General features: G+C 35.8%; 1 protein-coding gene across 1 annotated transcript in view; it reads right to left on the minus strand.

Moving 5' to 3' along the window:
• Positions 1 to 1,330: 1,330 nt before the first annotated feature.
• fndc3a (fibronectin type III domain containing 3A) overlaps positions 1,331 to 19,370 on the minus strand; it is a 106,649-nt gene continuing 88,609 nt past the window's right edge. The window contains exons 10-25 of the mRNA XM_073817374.1: positions 18,337 to 18,475; positions 18,161 to 18,214; positions 17,535 to 17,659; positions 15,331 to 15,505; positions 14,789 to 14,875; positions 13,311 to 13,449; positions 12,894 to 12,962; positions 12,688 to 12,803; positions 10,297 to 10,402; positions 9,813 to 9,988; positions 9,565 to 9,678; positions 6,962 to 7,111; positions 3,650 to 3,999; positions 3,253 to 3,465; positions 2,019 to 2,185; positions 1,331 to 1,497 (exon numbers count right to left, since the gene is read on the minus strand). Of these exons, the coding sequence (XP_073673475.1) occupies positions 1,331 to 1,497; positions 2,019 to 2,185; positions 3,253 to 3,465; positions 3,650 to 3,999; positions 6,962 to 7,111; positions 9,565 to 9,678; positions 9,813 to 9,988; positions 10,297 to 10,402; positions 12,688 to 12,803; positions 12,894 to 12,962; positions 13,311 to 13,449; positions 14,789 to 14,875; positions 15,331 to 15,505; positions 17,535 to 17,659; positions 18,161 to 18,214; positions 18,337 to 18,475 (2,347 nt within the window). The remainder of the gene's footprint in view (positions 1,498 to 2,018; positions 2,186 to 3,252; positions 3,466 to 3,649; positions 4,000 to 6,961; positions 7,112 to 9,564; positions 9,679 to 9,812; positions 9,989 to 10,296; positions 10,403 to 12,687; positions 12,804 to 12,893; positions 12,963 to 13,310; positions 13,450 to 14,788; positions 14,876 to 15,330; positions 15,506 to 17,534; positions 17,660 to 18,160; positions 18,215 to 18,336; positions 18,476 to 19,370) is intronic.

Here is a 19,370-nt window from a genome sequence, read left to right on the forward strand (position 1 = left end):
TTAAATAAAGTAGTAGTTTTAATCAATTTCTTATTCATTATTAGAGTGTGTGGGCTTTTTTATTACATTTTTTGTCCATTTGGATTTTTCAGTCTATGCACCTCATTTTGGACTTCTTTCAAGGCACAGTGAATTTCTGGCAATTTAACAAGGACATTAATATGTAACGTGCATGAAGGGTGGGCGATATGGCAAAAATATCATTCCACAATTCATGATTCTTTGTCATGTTGGTTTTTCTATTTTGTCTGAGCAGTACAGCCAAACTAATTTCCGTTAGGCCTTACAAGGTAACAAAATATAAAATAAAAATTGCAGACATTTAGGCCAAAGTAGGTGAAGATAAAAATCATTGTCTTTTTTTATCTTTGTTATTAAAAAATAAGAACAAAGATACACATTACAAATACACATGGTACACAAATAAAATAACCAGTGCTTATTTTTTTTAGGTACAGTAGGTGTATTTAGCAGTGACATAAAAAAAACGGAATAAACAAATATAAAAATAAAATACTGTATACACTTGTGTGTATAATTGATGTACTGATGCCTATTAAAGCAAGTGTTTTAAAGTTTTTAGGTCAAGAGCAGTGAGTTATTTGTGTGTGTGTGTTTTGTTGTTGTTTTTTTAACATTAATGACAAGCGGCATGTTTAGTACAATTAGTCTGCTCTCTCTTTAAGACCTGCACGCAGCTAATATACAGGCAAGCATCTGTTTTTCTCTTACTTTTTACTTTAGACATAACCAACTGTGTTTATTACTTAATATTGTTAACAGCGCAACAGAGTTATTGCAGTATTTACAGTCTGTTTCTCACGCAGAGCTATCATAGGACCTCAAAAGACGGGTTTGGGTTTGGAACAACATAAAGCTAAGAATATATAAAGAGTTTTCATTTTAAGCACCAACCATACTAATTTTATTTTGTACTTCTTAACATTTATGGAGGCCTTGCCAAACAAAGGTTATGAAGGCTATTGTCACAACTTAATATCAGAATAAAGAGCATGCAAAATCACAGCACAAATGTAAGTGGATAGATTTGATTTGGCTCTAACATTAAGTGCAATAACTGTCACTAAGCCGTTCAAGTAATGACCACTGGATCGCCATTATGCTATAATAATATTCATCCAAACTGCTGAACCCAACACCTGCTGTCTGCTGAGCGCACCTGCTGAGCATCCTGACGTCCGTGTAATGTGCTTACAAAATGTGAACCTACATTTGAGACACGTTTGCCTCACGGTAAATACAAATAATTTAAATGAGATGCTTCACTGAGGTAAAAATGAATGGTTTTTGGTATTTGGTGATCTGTTGTCTACTGAATCTCATACATGCAGCTGATATAATGTGGTGTAGGTACCTGTTTGAACTCAGAATTTCCCTGCATGCTTTGCAAACAGTAGATGACTGGATCTCCCTTCATAGGTGGCAGTGTCTCCCAGCTCACCTCACACGACTCATCCACACGCTCCACACGAGGAGCTGAAGACACACACATATGAAAAGATGATGAGAACAAACCAAACTAAACTTGCATGCACAAATATTTAAGGTCCAATTGCAGAACATTAAATGTGTGTTGTAGGATGTTGGTTAATTTGAGCTTAGGACTGATTATTAATGTAACACCAGCTGTAAGATGGCAATAAACAGAGCTGTGCAATTATTGTATGCACACAGATTAGCTCCCTTATGAGAAGACAGACATAATATTCTGTGTAAAATACAAATCAAGCTTTATTGAACACATCCACTACTATTTAAAAGTTTGAACTTTCCTGAAAAATTTACTTATTATCATGGTTTACACAAACATATTAAGCATCAGAATGGTTTTCATCATTGATAATAATTAAAAGAAATGTTTCCCAGCAGTAGACTGATTTCTGAAGGATCATGTGACACTGAAGACTGAACATTCAGTTTTGTAATCACAGTAAATTAAATTAATAAATGGAAGTTTATAGGGCAAACGTATGGCTGCTGAAGTTGGGATGCTGTACCTTTTAGGGGTGCAGGTGGGGAGCGGGGGGTGTTGAAGGTGTAAACAGTGGAGAAGGGCCCTTCGCCCGCCTCGTTAAAGGCCTGGATGCGGAACGCGTACGAGGTAGACTCATTTAGCCTCTGCACTTTGTGAGTATGACAGGGTCCTTTATACAAGGATATAAACCTTTAGGAAGAGACAAAAACAGAGACAGAGATAAGGTTATGGTGTTAACCTCTATAAAGTCACAAAATACACAATATTATAAACTTACAACAGACTTGAAAGCAGACCCACATAAAATCTGAGCGAGTTTCAAATGAATGGATAATAAATAAATAAAAATGTAAAAATAGTTCTAATTTGAATAATTTATAAAGTTGAACACATCCCTTGCATGTTTGTACTATTGGGTTGGTACTATTTTTTGATTGTTTTAGAAATAAATTTCTTGTGCTTACCAAGGCTGGATTTATTTAATCAAAAAATAGTAATATTGTGAAATAGCATTACAATTTAAATAACTGTTTTCTATTTTAATATTTTTAAAATGTAATTAATTCCAGTGACTGCAAAGCTGAATTTTCAGCAGCCATTGCTTCAGCCTTTGCTGAATATAAATATTAATTCCTTTAAAAAAAAGAAAAAGAAAAAGAGAGGACTTACTAACATTTGAACGTTATATATTTGGCTAATCTTAGGATTTCGCTTTCAGAGAAAATTACTTGAAACTTCTGCCATGCTTCAAAATCACCCTACATCGCTATAGAAGTACCGGCCCAGTGTTTATAAAGTGAAAGTGCAAAGAAGGTCAAACACTCTTTACAAAAAAGGGCAAAACAGTGAGTTTTTTGACATACCCTAACTGTCTTAAACCAGAGTATGCATGCGCATTGCAGAGCTAGACAAGATGAGCATTTGTGGTTTAAATGTGTATAAATATAATAAAAAAAAAAATGGACTGTCGTTTCGCTAGATAAGACCCTTATTCCTCAGCTGGGATCGTTTAGAGCCTTTTGAAGCTGCTTTTAAACTACATTTTGGAAGTTCAAACTTGCAGGCACTGTTGAAGTCCACTATACTGAGAAAATTCCTGAAATGTTTTCCTCAAAAAACACAATTTCTTTACAACATGAAAAACATGAACATCTTAGATAACAAGAGGGTGAGTAAATTATCTGTAAATTTTTGTTCTGAAAGTGAACTAATCATTTTAAATAAACTGCAAAAGCACAAACAATACATCTACAAACCTCCCATTTTTATCCTCCATTTGGAGATGGTACTGTAGGGAATCTGTGGGTTGGGCCTTGGCTGGGCCATCACCCCACTTGAGCCTGAGGGTCTGGTGACTGGAGGCGGTGCACTCCAGACGTGGAGGAAGGGGTGGCAGTGGCTTGGTCTTCAGTTTAAAGGTGTGGCTAAAGGGTCCTGCTCCCAGACTATTCAGAGCCTGGATCCTTATCCTTCACACACAAGCACAAGATGCAGTTTTCATTCATACACATTCATTCATTCAAGGTTAATGCACATTTTTGGAATGGCTGAGAATTAAATTTGTAAGGTTCAAAAGAGTCATACATTCAAGAACACTGGTCGCGCTGTATGTTTCCTTTTGTTATTGTTCTATAACAAGAGATTTCATTGTACCTGTAGGTGGTGTCGGGCTGCAGGTTCTGGATGATGTATTTGGTTACGGGCCCAGTAAGGATGGGTTGTCTTTCTCCCAGATCGACCAGGTACGATGTGATCTCTGATCCGTGATCATTCGGCGCCTCCCAGCGTAGCCCCAGGCAGGTGGATGGAGAGTAAAGGAGAGGTCTGTCCTCTTCATCCTCCTCGTCCTCCTCATCTTCATCCCTGTCTGTGGTCCTGCTGCCCTCCACTCTCATCTCTGACTCACGGAGAGTGTGGACGCTGCTGACTGGCGCTGGCACAGAGCAGGGTGTCTGGCAGAATACAGCGTCGCTAAAGGGCCCCATTCCGGCTACATTCACTGCCTAAGGCACAAAATACAGTCAGTAAGTAACTAAAAATCAAAACAGAACTGACATGAACGGCTAATAATCCTTTAATCTTTGACTTTCTTGTAGTTGATTCTAGCTGAGCAACCTGAGAAATCATCAACCCAGGCTAATGAAAATACATGCCTCTACATACATTTCTGCAACACCGTAATTACTGTATGTTCCGTGGCAGTTTTAAAGTAAAATGTCCAGAGAGTGGCGCTAAAACAAACGTTCAATACGTGACCATGGCACATTTTTATTACGTTGTTAGTAGAGATGCGCGGATAAACCGCGGATCGGGCGGATGACGTGACGAAAAATAATATTTTAATTAAATTCGGGCGGGTGGCGGGCGGTTGTACCAATCAAATAAAAAAATATATGTATACATTGTTAAATATTATCTGACTATACCTACATCCAAAAAAACTGAGCACACTTTGAAATAGTCAAATTTTCATAATATGGCTAGTCGAGTCTATGCAGATAGAGTGCTTGTTATTATCAGAGATGGGAACGCCGGCGAAGGAGGTACGTGACAAACTAAAAAAAAAGTAATAAGCCATTCAAATAAAGAGCCCAATCAGCGGATGGCGTGCGGGTGCGGTTTTAAAAATTGGTCAAAAACGTTGGTGCGGATGGATGGCGGACGGATGAAGAGTTTTGTGATGCGGTTGCGGATGAAATAATAGCCCATCCCCGCATCTCTAGTTGTTAGGGCAAGTATTTCTGCGTCTTTATTACACTGCTTTAGGTATGCATTGCGGGTGTTCAAAATTCAAATATTCAGAGAGTGTCTAAAGGGTAATACTCTATCGTGTTGGAAATATACCTTAAACCTACCTGATAGTGTTGTTAAATGCAAAAGTGATATAAAAAAAACTCAACTGTTGATGTAGCCATGCTATTTTAACGTTCTTATGCAGATTTGAGCTGTTTTGTTGAACCGTAGATTCACAGGGTTCATACCGGAGCTCTTCATTACTCAAGTGCAACGACGTATCGTGTGAGTTACCGACCAAATGTACTGAAGAAAACTCATGCGTATGAAGTTGTATATGTGGCAAAGTTCAAAAGTATACATTTTAAAATCGCGCAGGATGTTAAAATTGTTTTCAAGTCATAACATACAATGCCCTCCACTAATATTGGCACCCTTGGTAAATATGAGCAAAAGTGGATGTGAAAATAAATCTGCATAATTTATCCTTTCAAAAAATTCACAAAATTCTAACCTGTAATTTAAGTAAATCAATAGAACCTAGGGGTGAAATCTCATTATGAAATAAATGTTTTTCTCTAGTTCACATTGGCCACTATTATTGGCACCCAATAATAAAAATCCTTTTCCCAAGATAACAGTTCTGTGAATATGCTGAAGTTTGTTTTTAGGTGAGCCAGGAGGATTTTTTCTTGCAACCCTCTGGAACAACATGTGGTGATGTAGGGGCTGTTTGATGATTTTATTTTAGGCTTTCTGACCTCAAGACTCAATTATCTGCAATTCTCCAACTGTGATCCTTGGAAAGTCTTTGGCCACTCAAACTCTCCTCCTTATCGTGCATTAGGATGATATAGACACACATCCTATTCTAGACAGATTTGTAACATCATTAGTTGATTGGAACTTATTAATTATTGCCCTGATGGTGGGAATGGGGATTTCCACTGCTTTAGTGCTTTTCTTACAGCCACTTTCTATTTTGTGAAGCTCAACAAACTTGTTCTGCACATCAGAACTACATTCTTGGTTTTACTTCTTGTGATGGATGATTAAGGGAATTTGGCTTTTGTGTTCATGTTTATAATCCTGTGGAACAGAAAGTCATGGCTGGACAATTTTATACTCCTAGCCACCCTGGTGTGCTAAAAAAAAAGTTTTTAGGGGTACCAATAATTGTGGCCAACGTGAACTAGAAAAAAACATTTATTTTATAATGAGACTCCCCCCCCCCCCATTTTCCATCGTTTTACTTCAAAGAAAGGTTAGAATTTTGTGAATTTTTCGAATGAAAGATCTAAAGGATAAACAATGCAGGTTTATTTTCACAGTCACCCTTGCTCATATTTTCTAAGGGTGCATATATTTGTGGAGAGCACTGTAATATTCTGCAAGTAAGTCTTTGAAAATTAGGCTTTATTGATCAAAACTCTGTACCTGTAAATCATTTTGTGAAAAGCTATAAAAGTTGTTGGAGTTTTACTGTCTCTAGTGTTTAATTTCAACTGGAAACTGCAGTGATTCATACATACAGGTACGTTTTTTCAGTTTTGCAGAAATGTATTTAGAGGCATGCATTTCCTGTGAGCTTATGCTGGAAATCATCAAGCTATAACAAACACAGGACCAACAATATTGATAATTCTACACAAAACATGTATCATGTATACAAAAGTAAAACATTACACTGGGCTAGAGTAATCTAGAAATACACAATGAAAGTGGGCAATAAAAATGTAAAGCATCAATTAGAGAATTTAATAACTGATCATAACGTTAATTAAAAACATTATTTTAGTTTAAATTCAGTTTCTAGGAACTGTTTTGCTTTAGTAAATCTGCTAATTGCCCCATCGGAAACATTCAGGGGTTGAAGATATTTTGGTTATAATTACAAATTGTACCAATTTAATTCAATAGTACAACATTAAACAATTAGTGCATAAGAGCACTCAATATAGTAATAAACAGCTATTATAAAGCTTAAAGGAAAAAAAAAAAAAACTGTATTAGTTTCCCTCATCCACAGGGTGGCACTGACCATGTAAAGTTGGCACTGATCCCATCATATTGTTTGTATGAATTATGCTGATTTATTTGAGCTCACAGGAAGTAAAAGCATTATCAGTCACCAGACTACTATTTCCTGGTTAGTTTCACATGGCAGATCACATCTCACCAACAGCTCAAACATTCAGCTGAATTAAGTTTGTGCATGATAGCCTATCTCACCTGTACTCTACAGAAGTAGTTGGAGGCAGGCAGCAGACCCCTCATCTCATGGGACAGTGCAGCACCGGAGTAACACATCTGCATACTGCCCTCTGCCGCTCCCCACTCCAGACGATACTCTGACACTGCTGCTCCGTTACAGGGAGGGGCCTGCATGGGTGCAAAACACAGTAAATGTGTAAGAAAATACCAAAAGCTAATACAAAAAAAATTTAATTAAATAAATAAAAACATAAAACAAAAAGAAAATCAAACAAAACAGATACAAAGAAGCAAATAAAAAGCACTATTTGAGAGGGGGCAATAGTTCTGATCTTTTTTTTTTTTTTTTTTTACTTATAGGCAAATCCGCCACTGAATAAAAGAAAAACTTTTTGACTCACACTTCTGACACTTTTTCTCACAATTGCGAGTTTGCATCTCGCAATATTGAACTTTTTTCCTCACAACTGCCTGAACTCGCAATTCTGACTTTTTTTCTCAGAATTATGAGACAAAAATCACAATTGGAATTGTGAGATATAAACCCACAATTCTGAGAAAAGTCAGAATTGTGGGATATAAACTCATAATTGCAAGTTACAAAACCAGAATTGCAAGATATAAACTAGTTATAAACAAGCAAGTTTTTATTATTTTATATCAAGTTATAAACTTGCAATTCTAAAAAAAAAAAAGTCACAATTGTGAAATATAAACTTGAAATTCTGAGAAAAAAAGTAAGAATTGTGAGTTTACATCTCACAATTCTGACTTTTTTTCTTAGAATTGTGTGATATACTGATAAATACTATAAAGTCAGAACTGCGAGACATAAACTTGCAACTGTGACTTTTTTCTTACTTACTATGACTTTATTTCTTGCAATTGCGAGTTCATATCACGCAATTCTGAGAAAGAAAAGTCCGAATTGTGACAATTCTGACTTTAGAATTTGAAATTGCAAGTTTATATCTCATAATTCTGACTGATTTTATTATTGACTTTTATAATTTTGCAATTGCAAGTTAATAAGTCGGAATTGTGAGAACAGTCTTTTTTCCTCCTCAAAATTGGACTTTAAGGTCTGGTTTCACAGACAGGGCTTAGACTAGGCAGGATTAGGCCATGGTTCATTTAAGTAATTTTTAAAACATTAATGGTGTGCATCTTGAGACAAAACAAAGGGACTGATATATTTTAAGATCAGTCTGTGCCAGTGTCTTTTAATTGAAACAGCTCAGACTTACATTTTAGTCTAGTACTAGGCTTCAGCCTTGTCTGTGAAACCAGAGGTACAATTCACAATTGCAAAGTTTATAACACAAATTTCTAAGAAAAAAAGTCAGAACTGTGACTTTATATCTCGCAATTCTCACTTTTTTCTCAGAATTGCGTGATATATATTGGCAATTGCGAGTTATAATGTCAAACATATACTCGCAATTTTTAGAAATAAAGTCAGAATTGCAGGATATAAACTCACAATTCAGAATTTTTTTCTTCAGAATTGCGAAATTTGTATCGTGCAATTCTGCGAAAACAGTCAGGATTGAGAGATAATACGTTGCAATTACCTTTTTTTGTTTTTTATTCAGTGGCGGAAAAATGTGTTTTATTAGTCCTTTTTAATTTTTATTATAGTTAAAGTTCCTGTAATTTTTTGTCTATAGGTCTATTTTTAGTTTCTTTTTCTTCTTTTATATTTATTCATTTTATTATTTATCATTTTTTATAGGTTTAGTTTATTATTATTTTTTTAATCAGGTTTTCAATAATAACAACCCTGATTCAGTCACAATGAAGTTATTCACTAAAATTAACCCATCCTCCCTAAGCTACTAAGGCCATGTACACACTGCAAGCTTTAGGAATGACAACTGCATTTAAATTCGGGATTGAGTCCTGTAAATTATCATTCCATGTGTGTACGGAACAGCATAGAACAACCATAGAAACATTTTGCCATCTTGGGGAAGCGAATAAGATTTTAGCCATTTGGTATCTGCCATTTTTTGGCTATAGACTATTTTTGTCCGATTTTAACTAAACAACCGCTGATAGACGTGCTGTGTTTTGTTTATGTTCGGGAGGCTGCTTTAGAGAGCGCTGTCTTGCAGTGTTGCCATGTCCTCAAAATTACAAACATTTTTAGCATGTTGTTTGGTCTTAGCTCATACAGCCAGCCACTTTACGGAGTTAATAAAGTGGTCTGTGGTAGATATGAGATATATGTTTTTTTTGGTGTTATAAAATAAAGCATTTGGGTGTTTTACTGTTTTTTTGCACAGGCTAAGGTTAAGACTTCTTTCACGGTTATTTTCTTACATCTCACATACATAAATAAGATACATTTCCGATGCGCATTTAAATACGTCATTAACAACTAGTTGTTCAGTTCAGTTCCGTACACACTGCATAGAATTTCTGTAATGCGGTTGTCACTACCTGTATTTTTCGGGAGTTAATGTGGTTGTCACTCCCGTATTTTAGTGAATTATGTGTGTACAGAATGTGATTAAGGAGTAAAAGGTGAACTGACAACCGAATTTAGCTGCGGTGTGTTTGTGGCCTAAAACTTACTTGGTATAAAAGGAATAATTTGCATCATAGGATATTCTTACCTCCCAGCTGATCACAGAACATGTCGGTGATTTACAGGTGACATGAGGGGGCCGACACGTCTCGGGGGCACCTGGACCTGTCGTGACCTCAGATCGTTCCGAAAAAGGGCCATACTGTTGAACATCAATAAAATATTAAACAACTTGCCAGTCGATATACTACTACATGTTGCACATTCTATAAAGAACAGATTATTAGCATCTATATAGACACATAATATCATTACATTTGTACAGCTTGCACTCACCCCAGCTTTGTTGGCAGCTCTAAGCCGGAAGCCGTAGGTCCTGCCGGGCAGTAAACTTCCCACTGTGCAGTCCAGTTCAGAGCCCTGGTACACTTCCCTGCCCTCATCCACCTGGGGAGCGAACATTTCTATGTGGTACGAAGACACTGAACTACCTCCATCCACCAGAGGGGGCGCTAACAGAATGAGAGAAAATGTTCAGCTTTAAAGCAAAGACACATTACATTAATTAAAATTAAAGGTAAATACTTTTACATTTTCACAAAAAATAATACAAAATGCTTTTTTATCTTTCTGACTAATAACTATATTGAAAAACAACGTATCACAGTTTTCATAAAAACATTAAGCAGCACAACCATTTTCAACATTGATAAAAATAAGAATTGTTTCTTAAGCAGCAAATTCTGAATATTACACCTCTTTCAAAACAAAGTCTGAATAAAGGCCGCAAACATTTAAACAATTGCAAAACAAAGCTTACCCCAGCGTAACTGCACCTCTCTTGCTTTGGGTTTGCCTACGACTCTGGGCGGCTGACATGGACCAGGAGGAACAGGTGGTGTTTGGACCTGCAAGGGCTCTGTCAACTAAAAACAGCAAGGATGAGAAATTAGAAAACTATATTCTTGATACACTTTAAAAATGTACACCACGTTCCACCTCCTCCAATGAGAATAGTGTGTAGGCACCGGCTGAAACAGTGACAGCAGACCACAGCCATGTGAGCATTCTCTCACATTCACGGCTGTGAAAACCAGCGCCAACATGAGTCATAGCTGTGTGCTGGCAAGTCCCGCATGCAGATATGCATCTGTGAAGCGCCGACAATGCCATTACAGCTGGGATCAGAAGACGGAAGAGAGAAATGATTACAAGCCGCTTGCCAAAAGCGTTCCATTGATAAAAGCGTGTTGTGATTTTGAAGGCGTGGAGATGATGGAAGAGGGAAAACAAGTAAGCGATTTGTATTTAAACGAACCGATAAAAGGAAGGTGGATGAATTGGTAACAAGTTGTGGAGAAAAGGAAAAAAGATGACAGTCCAACAGAGATGTTTACACCTAAGATGTATGCAAAATAAGCAAAAATGTTATTTAGTATTTGGATTACTTAAAATGCTGGTTATAAAATTAGCCTTAGCAAGACTGACATTTTTGTCTCGTCTCTATGATGCGCATGTGTAGTCTGTGTGATCCGGGTCAATACAGTTAGCAAAAAACTTCCATCTTGTTTTCGTCTTCAACTTCAAAATCGTCCGACAACGCTGTTTTACCTTTTTTTTTTTGTAAAGGGTGTTTGATCTTCTTTGTATGTTCACTTTGTAAACACTGGGTTGGTAGTTCTGCAGCGATGTAGGATGATTTTGAAGTTGGAGAAGAAAACGAGATGGGAGTTTTTGACATACCCTAACTGTACTGACCCAGATCACACAGACTACAAATGTACATTGCAGAGATGAGACAAGACAAGCATTTGAGGTTTAAATGTACATAAATTGTCAATCTGTTTCGAAAATAACCGATCATTTTGCTAGATAAGACACTTCTTCCTCGGCTGGGATCGTTTAGAGCCCTTTGAAGCTGCGTTTAAACTGCATTTTGGAAGTTCAAACTTGGGGACACCATACATATGCATTATATGGAAAGAAATCCTGAAATGTTTTCCTCAAAAAGCAATTTCTTTATGACTGAAGAAAAAAGAAATGTGGATGACAAGGGGGTGAATACATTATCCGTAAATTTTTGTTCTGGAAGTGAACTAATCATTTAAGTTCTAGAAACTCTTTTTCTAACATGAATTTGAGAACATGCATTGTGACTGGCTATGATCTGAGGCTTTCTGTATACAAAGAATACTGATTGTTAAAAATGGGCGTGCTTAATTGTACTGAAATTACATTTGTAGTGTGCTGCAAATCTAAAAAGTATACTATTAAAAAAAACTACTTGCAAATAATATAATATTAATGAAATGGCAACTTAAGTGTCTAAAAGAAGAAGTTCACCTCCAGAACAAAAATGTAGAGATAATTTACTCACTCCCTTGTCATCCATGTTTATTTTCTAAAAAAAAATTATAACTATTACTTTTAACTATTAAACTTTTAACCTCAAATGCTCGTCTTGGCTAGCTCTTTGTGAACTCTGTGCATTCCGGGTCAATACAATTAGGGTATGTCTAAAAACTCCCATCTCATTTTCTCCTCCAACTTCAAAATCGTCCTACATCGCTGCAGAAGTACAGACCTAGTGATTACAAATTGAACGCACAAGGAAATGGGAGTGTTTCGACCTACCCTAACTGTCATGAACCGGAATACACAGAGTTCATGCAGAGCTAGGCAAGACAAGTGTTTGATTTTAAAAAGTATATAAATTGTACATTTTTTTAGAATATAACCAATAGTTTCACTAGATAAGACCCTCATTTAGAGCCCTTTAAAGCCACATTTAAGCTGCATTTTGGAAGTTCAAACTCGTGGGCGCCATAGAAGACCACTATATGTATAACTTTTTTTCTCAAAAACAATTTCTTTACGACTGAAGGAAGAAAAAAATACATTTGGATGAAAAGGGGTTGAGTAAATTATCTGTAAATTTTTGTTCTGGAAGTGAAATTATCCTTTAAAGAAGAACACTTTATTGACTGTTTCTTAACACACTAAAATAACGTTTTAAAAATGTGTTCTTTCTAATCCAGTTTTCACTTTTAAAGTGATGGTTTTAATAATCTTTTGTCGTTATAAATTTTTTTTTTTTTAAAAAGTACATTTAATTTTTATCTAATTTTGTACCACAAAATAAACATCACTATTTAAAATAATAGTTTTGAGCCTACAGCAATAAAGGATTGTACATTTCTGTGTGACATACCGGGCTCTCGCCTCCCGCACTGATGCAGTGGACTCTCGCCTGGTATGAACATCCTGGGCTCAGACCATCAAAAACACACTCCATAGCTGAACCACTGTACACCTGATTCCAAGAACCTGAAACACACACAAGCAGTCAATGAACAATCATAATAATGGCAGGATCAAATTAAGCATGTGTAGACACACCAGAAAACTGGAACGTACCACTTAACCCTTCAGACAGCTCCGCCACATACTTTGTCACATCTGAACCGCCATTGTCTTTAGGAGGATCTAAAGTAACACAACAACAACAAATGAAAACAGTAGTTAGTATTAGCATCCAGTTATTTTAGTATCGAGATGCTATTATACTATTTTAAATTAGTTTTTTTTTTTTTTTACATTTTCTGTTTTGAATTTAATGTAAGTCTTATTTTAGTTTAGTTTAATTTGTTGTTTTGATCTTTTTCAAAAGTTATTTTTTTATGTTTACATTTTTAAGATTACTTTGATTTAGTTCTCACACACTGCTTACTTTAAAATGAGGTACTGAAATAACTTAAATTAGATTTTTAGATAAGCTGTAGTTGTACTGAGTCAAGGATCAATCTTTGTGTGCTTATAACATGCTGTACTGACCCCAGGTCAGACGGAAACTGGTCGGGTGAGGTTTTCCCTTCACTGTAAGTCTACATGGGCAGCCCGGTCTGTCAGGGGCCGTGGTGAACTCAGACACACTGCTGGGGTTACTTTTCCCTTCTGCATTATAGGCGATAACCTGCAATAATAATAAAAAAATAAAAAAAAAGGCAGAATGTTATTCATTATAGTAATGAAAGTGTGAAGGGGGGAGAGAGGGTTATTAATAATTCAAAATGTCACAATGCAAAAAATCTGAATGTTCCTAAAAATAGGCTTCATTATGACTCACCCAAACACCGGGTGCAGAGGGAATGCAAATCTCTAGGGCCTTTCAAAACCCCTTTATATTCACCACCAAATTTATCTCACTCAGAAACAGTTTTCCCCCTGATAAAAGTGCAGGATGAGGAAATGTTTCACGGTACAGAAATAAACAGTGGTGTTGTGATGTCATCTGTCATAGTAATTGGCAGTAATTGGAGATGTGAGCTCTCGCCAGGTAATCAGCTCCTCTCATCAGGATACGTGCAGCCGTTCTGATCACATTAATACATTTTTGTTTTTGGAAACACGATTAGGATCAACCAACCCCAACAACACCAGAGAACAGTGACCGATCACATCACTACACCACCTGCTTCATCTCACAGCTGCTGGCAACAGTCTCGATCATGACTCGCACAAATCACCGGGATGGGGTAAGGAGATATAGGAGTTCAGGAGAGAAAACAAAAAAGAGAGCAAAAAAGAATGCACTAACAAAAAACAAAGGATTAAAAAAACTAAAAACAAGAAGAACAAATTAAAGAACAAATAAAACAAAAACAAAATTACTTACTAACAAACGACAGGAGGGGAAAAAAGCATGTACAAAAAAAAGAAACAAAAAACTGATAATGGAAGAAAGAGAACAAAAACAGAATAAAATAATATATAGACTGAATAAAAAGAATGACAAAGAATGAAAAAAATGGAAAATAACAAATTAAATGAAAAAACAAAGAAACTAAAGTATAAAGAAAAAGCTAATTCAAAGACAAAAAAAGAATAAAAATAAAAAGAAAGGGACAAGAAGGAATGACAATATTAAAAAACAAAACAAAAAAGATAAAAAAGGGAGAACTAACAAATAAAATAAAATAAAATAGGAAACAAACAAAAATAAAAAACAAGAGCAAAAGAAATAAACAAATTGAACAGACAAAAGGTGGAAAAGGTAAGAAAGAAAAAGAATAAACAAAAGAAACTGATAAAGAAACAACATTAGACAGAAAAGAGAAAAATTTAAATAAAAAAAGAAATTGAATACATAGAACTAACAAACTAAAGAAACTAAAAAAAGAAAGAAAAAACACAAAAAAAGAAAACTAAACTTACTAACAAACAGAAATAAACAAAGAGACACACTCAAGAAGTCACAAACATACAACACAAGGACAAAAAGGTAATCATTGTGTGTGTCTGTGTTCTCTCACCCTGAACTTGTACGTGGTGCTCCTGTGGAGGTTTCTGACAGTGTGTGAAAGCTCGTCACCATCATAACTGGCCTGGAACCCATAACCCTGTGAACACATGACATACTCATGTAAACATGCATTAAAACCTGACCTACTTATGGAAAACAGAATCTTTATGACCTAGTTTATACCTCGATTTAACATTTGCCTTGAGACAGATCATGGTTTGCTAACAACAATGTTTGCATAAATGACTTTTTACATAACGTTCAGCATTCTCAAGCTTGACAGTCACATTTCCATTAAAATTTCTTAAAACAAATATTAATCATTTGTAATTTTATATATTTTAATAATAAAATGTAAATTATTAATAAAACATTTTATTGTTTTTTTTTTATTAATATATTAACATACAAAGTATTATCTTTTATCAGACACATCGCCAAATAATATTTGCTATGTGAAAAGAAAATTTATTTATTTAAAATTTGTTATTTATTTGTCAGCTTTTTTGCTGTTGATAGGAGTGTCAAAGTGTGTGTGTGCATCTCACTCACTGAGCCCTCCTCTTCCATCTCCAGCACGTAGCCAATTTCGTCCTCTTTGGGCGAGCCAGCTGGCCTGTGCCATCGCACACAGAGCCATGTGACCCCAGACTGAATCAGCTCAGGGCTTAAGGGGGGAGCAGGCACACTGCATGAGGTCATGATGTGGACGACTTCACTGAACTCACTACGAAAAGAGTAAATGCAGGTAAAAAATGATTGTAAGGACAAAACATATACTGCATATATACTGTAATTTCAGAGTTTTTATCATATAAACATGCTGCAAATTATATTTAACATTAAGCATCTAAGAACATGGGCAAAACAGATATACCATATCTCACAAAAGTGAGGACAACCCTCACATTTCAGCAACCATTTTGGTATATCTTTTCAAGGGACAATACTACAGAAATGAAACTTGAATATATTTTAGAGTAGTCAATGTGCAGCTTGTATAGCAGTATAGATTTATTGTCCCCTGAAAATTACTCAACATACACCCATTATTGTCAAAATAGCTGGCAACAAAAGTGAGTACAACCTAAGTGAACTTGTCTAAAGTGTCAATATTTTGTGTTAGCACCATTATTATCTGGCACTGCCTTAACCATCCTGGGGCTTGGAATTGACCAGAGCTGCACAGGTTGTTGCTGGGATCCTCTTCCACTCCTCACAGAGCTGCTGGACATTAGACAAATGGTGCTTCTTCACCTTATGCTTGAGGATGCCCCACAGGTGCTTAATAGGGTTCAGGTCTGGAGACATACTTGGCCACCCAATCACCTTCACCTTCAGCTTCCTCAGCAAGGCAGTTGTCATCTTGGTGGCGTGTTTGGGGTCATAATGTTGGAAAACTGATGTTCGGCCTAGTTTCTGGAGGGAAGGGATCATGTTGTGCTTTAGAATGTACAGTACATAATGGAATCCATGTTTCCCTCAATGAACTGCAGCTCCCCAGTACCAGCAGCACTCATTCTTGGTACTCCTCACCAGGGCATGGCCACACATGCTGGACACCATCTGAGCCAAACAAGTTTATCTTATAGTCTCATCAGACCACAGGACATGGTTCCAGTAATTCATGCTCTTGGTCAGGTTGTCTTCAGCAAACTGTTTGCGGGCTTTCTTGTGAGCCAGCTTCAGCTTCTGGGATGACACCTATGCAAACCGACTTGTTGCAGCGTATGATCTGAGCACTGACAAGCTGACCTTCTACTTCTGCAACCTTTAAAGCAATGCTGGCAGCACTCATGCATCTGTTTTTTGAAGCCAGGTTCTGCACCTGACGCACAGAACTTCGTTGATCAATCTTGCTAGGCCTGTTCCGAATGGAACCCATCTCGGAAAACCACTGTATGACCCTGACCACTGTAGTGCAACTTGGTTTCAGGGTGTTACTGAACCTCTAATAGCCTTGGCCATCTTTGTGGAGAGAAACAATTCTAATTCTCAATCCTCAGCCATAAGATGCCATGTTGAACAACCAGTGGTCAGTATTAAGGGGAATTGTACTTAAATTCACCTCATTTTAAGTGTTCTAAAACAAGATACACAACTTTGTATGGTCCTGTCAAGCAGACAAAAACATAAACATGATGTGGACGACTTCACTGAACTCACTACGAAAAGAGTAAATGCTAAATAGGACACATGTGGCTTTGCATGGTTAAACAACATACTGCAGTTATCACTTAGGGTGTACTCACTTTTGTTGCCAGCTATTTTTACAATAATGGCTGTAAGTGGAGTTATTTTCAGAGGACAGTAAATCTATACTGCTATACAAGCTGCACATTGACTACTCTAAAATATATTCAAGTTTCATTTCTATAGTATTGTCCCTTGAGAAGATATGCTAAAATGGTTGCTGATATGTGAGGGGTGTACCCACTTTTTGAGGGGTGTACTGGCCTTTATAATAGCCTAAATATTATTTATAACAAATAATTTATATAATGTTTATGTTTGTAAGCTTTTCATTCACCAATATTTTACATTATTTCTGAATGAAGTCATAACATGCGTTATGCAACTTATCTGTGATTTTTTCCCCCTCTCAACAATGCAATTTTAACCCGGTAACCCGAGTACAGTACATGAAAATAGTTTAAATTTATGGTTTTAAGATTTTTTCGATTTATATCCGCCATTAGCATTACAGTCTTTGTTTTTTGCTGGATTTAGGAAAATTGAGATACACTGATACATACCTCACCCCCATGTCATTTTTGGCTGCCAGCCGAAAAGAATATCTGGAAGCTGTGGAGAGTTTGGTCAGCCTGTACTGCTTCTGAGGGCCGTAGTAGCACTGTTCAAACGCACTTGTCCCCTTCCCCTGTTCACAGATCACAATCAGGATTAGCTCTACATGAAAGCACAAACCCCACTTCACAGATCTCAGATCAGCTGAGGAATGTTTTGCATAAAGAAAATTAAGCATATTTTTAGGACCATTATGATTTTTTTTTGCATTGTGACATTACTTTTGTGATAATTTAGCACATTTTTTAGCCAATCCTCATTATAGTAACGCGTCTAGATGTTTTACTTTCAATTTGTTCTTGTAACTACCACTATTCCCATCACTGTAATAAATGAATGAAAATAATCATGTTGTTACACAATTTTTCGAATTTATTAAAATAATCATCTAAATTTAGTACAAAGAGCACGAGGTACAAATTTTGTAATATATATTTTCTCACATTACAGAAATGAGAACTGGTTTAACAATTTACTTATTTGTCATAGAATTAATGCAACCAAAAAACTTAATGTTTCTACAAATAGGCTTCATTTTTTTGAAAGCAAACAGCAATATTGGAAAATAATATACCTCATCCCACTGAAGAATATAGTTTTGGATTTTAGAACCGTTGTCACATGGAGCCTAAAAAAAAAAAAAAAAAAAGAGTTTTTTTTTTTTTTGTTATTATGCACTTAATATGTCAGGTTAAAGAAGTAATATACATTTTACATGAGATGTGCCAGCATGTTAATGTGTGCACACACCTTCCACTGCAGGACAAGGCTGCTCTTGGTGCCGCTGGCTTTGCGTGGCGGGCTGGGCCTATCTGGCTCACAGCTCAGAGTGGTGAAGCTCACTGGCTCTGAAGGGATGCCTTGTAAACAGTTACACATGGCCTGGACCCTAAATAAACACACACACATACAGTACACTTATATTAGCATATAGAAACAACATAAGTACCAACAGTAAATAAAGGAATAGTTTTAGAACTTAAAAACTGTATTTATAAGACTGAATATTCTTGTAATATAGTTAATATAACCACATTATTATTAATAATAATAATAAAGTAACTGCAACCAGCCACTGTGACAGTAACTATAATTAATATAACCAAACATTTTATTTATAAAGAATACTCTTATAATACTCTTATTATATAATAATATAATTATCATAACTTTATTATTATTATTATTATTACTATTGTTATTATTATTATTATTATTATTGTATATGGATGCAATGTAGGGGAAATTTCCCCAACGATTAATAAAATAGTGACAGAAAATAATCAATGTGACATTAAAAATTACCAATGACATCGCATATTTTATAAGACAAGATATTTGTCAATGTCACTCAGGATCTGTAGCGCTTACTTCAATCTTTAATGTTAGATCTTTACATCTTCCCTCTTCTTTGAACAAAATAAATACTTGAAAATTACGGACTCATTATTATTCGTAATGAAGACAACAACAAAACAGTTTAATGCCAAACTTTGTTTTATTAAACTGTGGCCAAGTTGCAATTCAAACCCTAATTTAGATTTAATTAAAAACAGGAAACAAATTACTACAACGAGGCCATGATTTAAATTAAGGGAACAAATATTTAATTTCATGGCCACAATTTAATACAAACGTGGGACAGAATTCTCATTTTGTGGCAAAGATATATATTTTGGCTCAATATATACCTATGCTGTAACACAAATGAAATAAAGATTGTTGGATTTTCCCCTTACTTTAGAATGAGTATTTAACTTGTGGTTCATTATCAGTTTTAATGA

The sequence above is a fragment of the Garra rufa genome, chromosome 14, assembly GCF_049309525.1.
Source record: "Garra rufa chromosome 14, GarRuf1.0, whole genome shotgun sequence".
NCBI classification, from domain to species: Eukaryota; Metazoa; Chordata; class Actinopteri; order Cypriniformes; family Cyprinidae; genus Garra; species Garra rufa.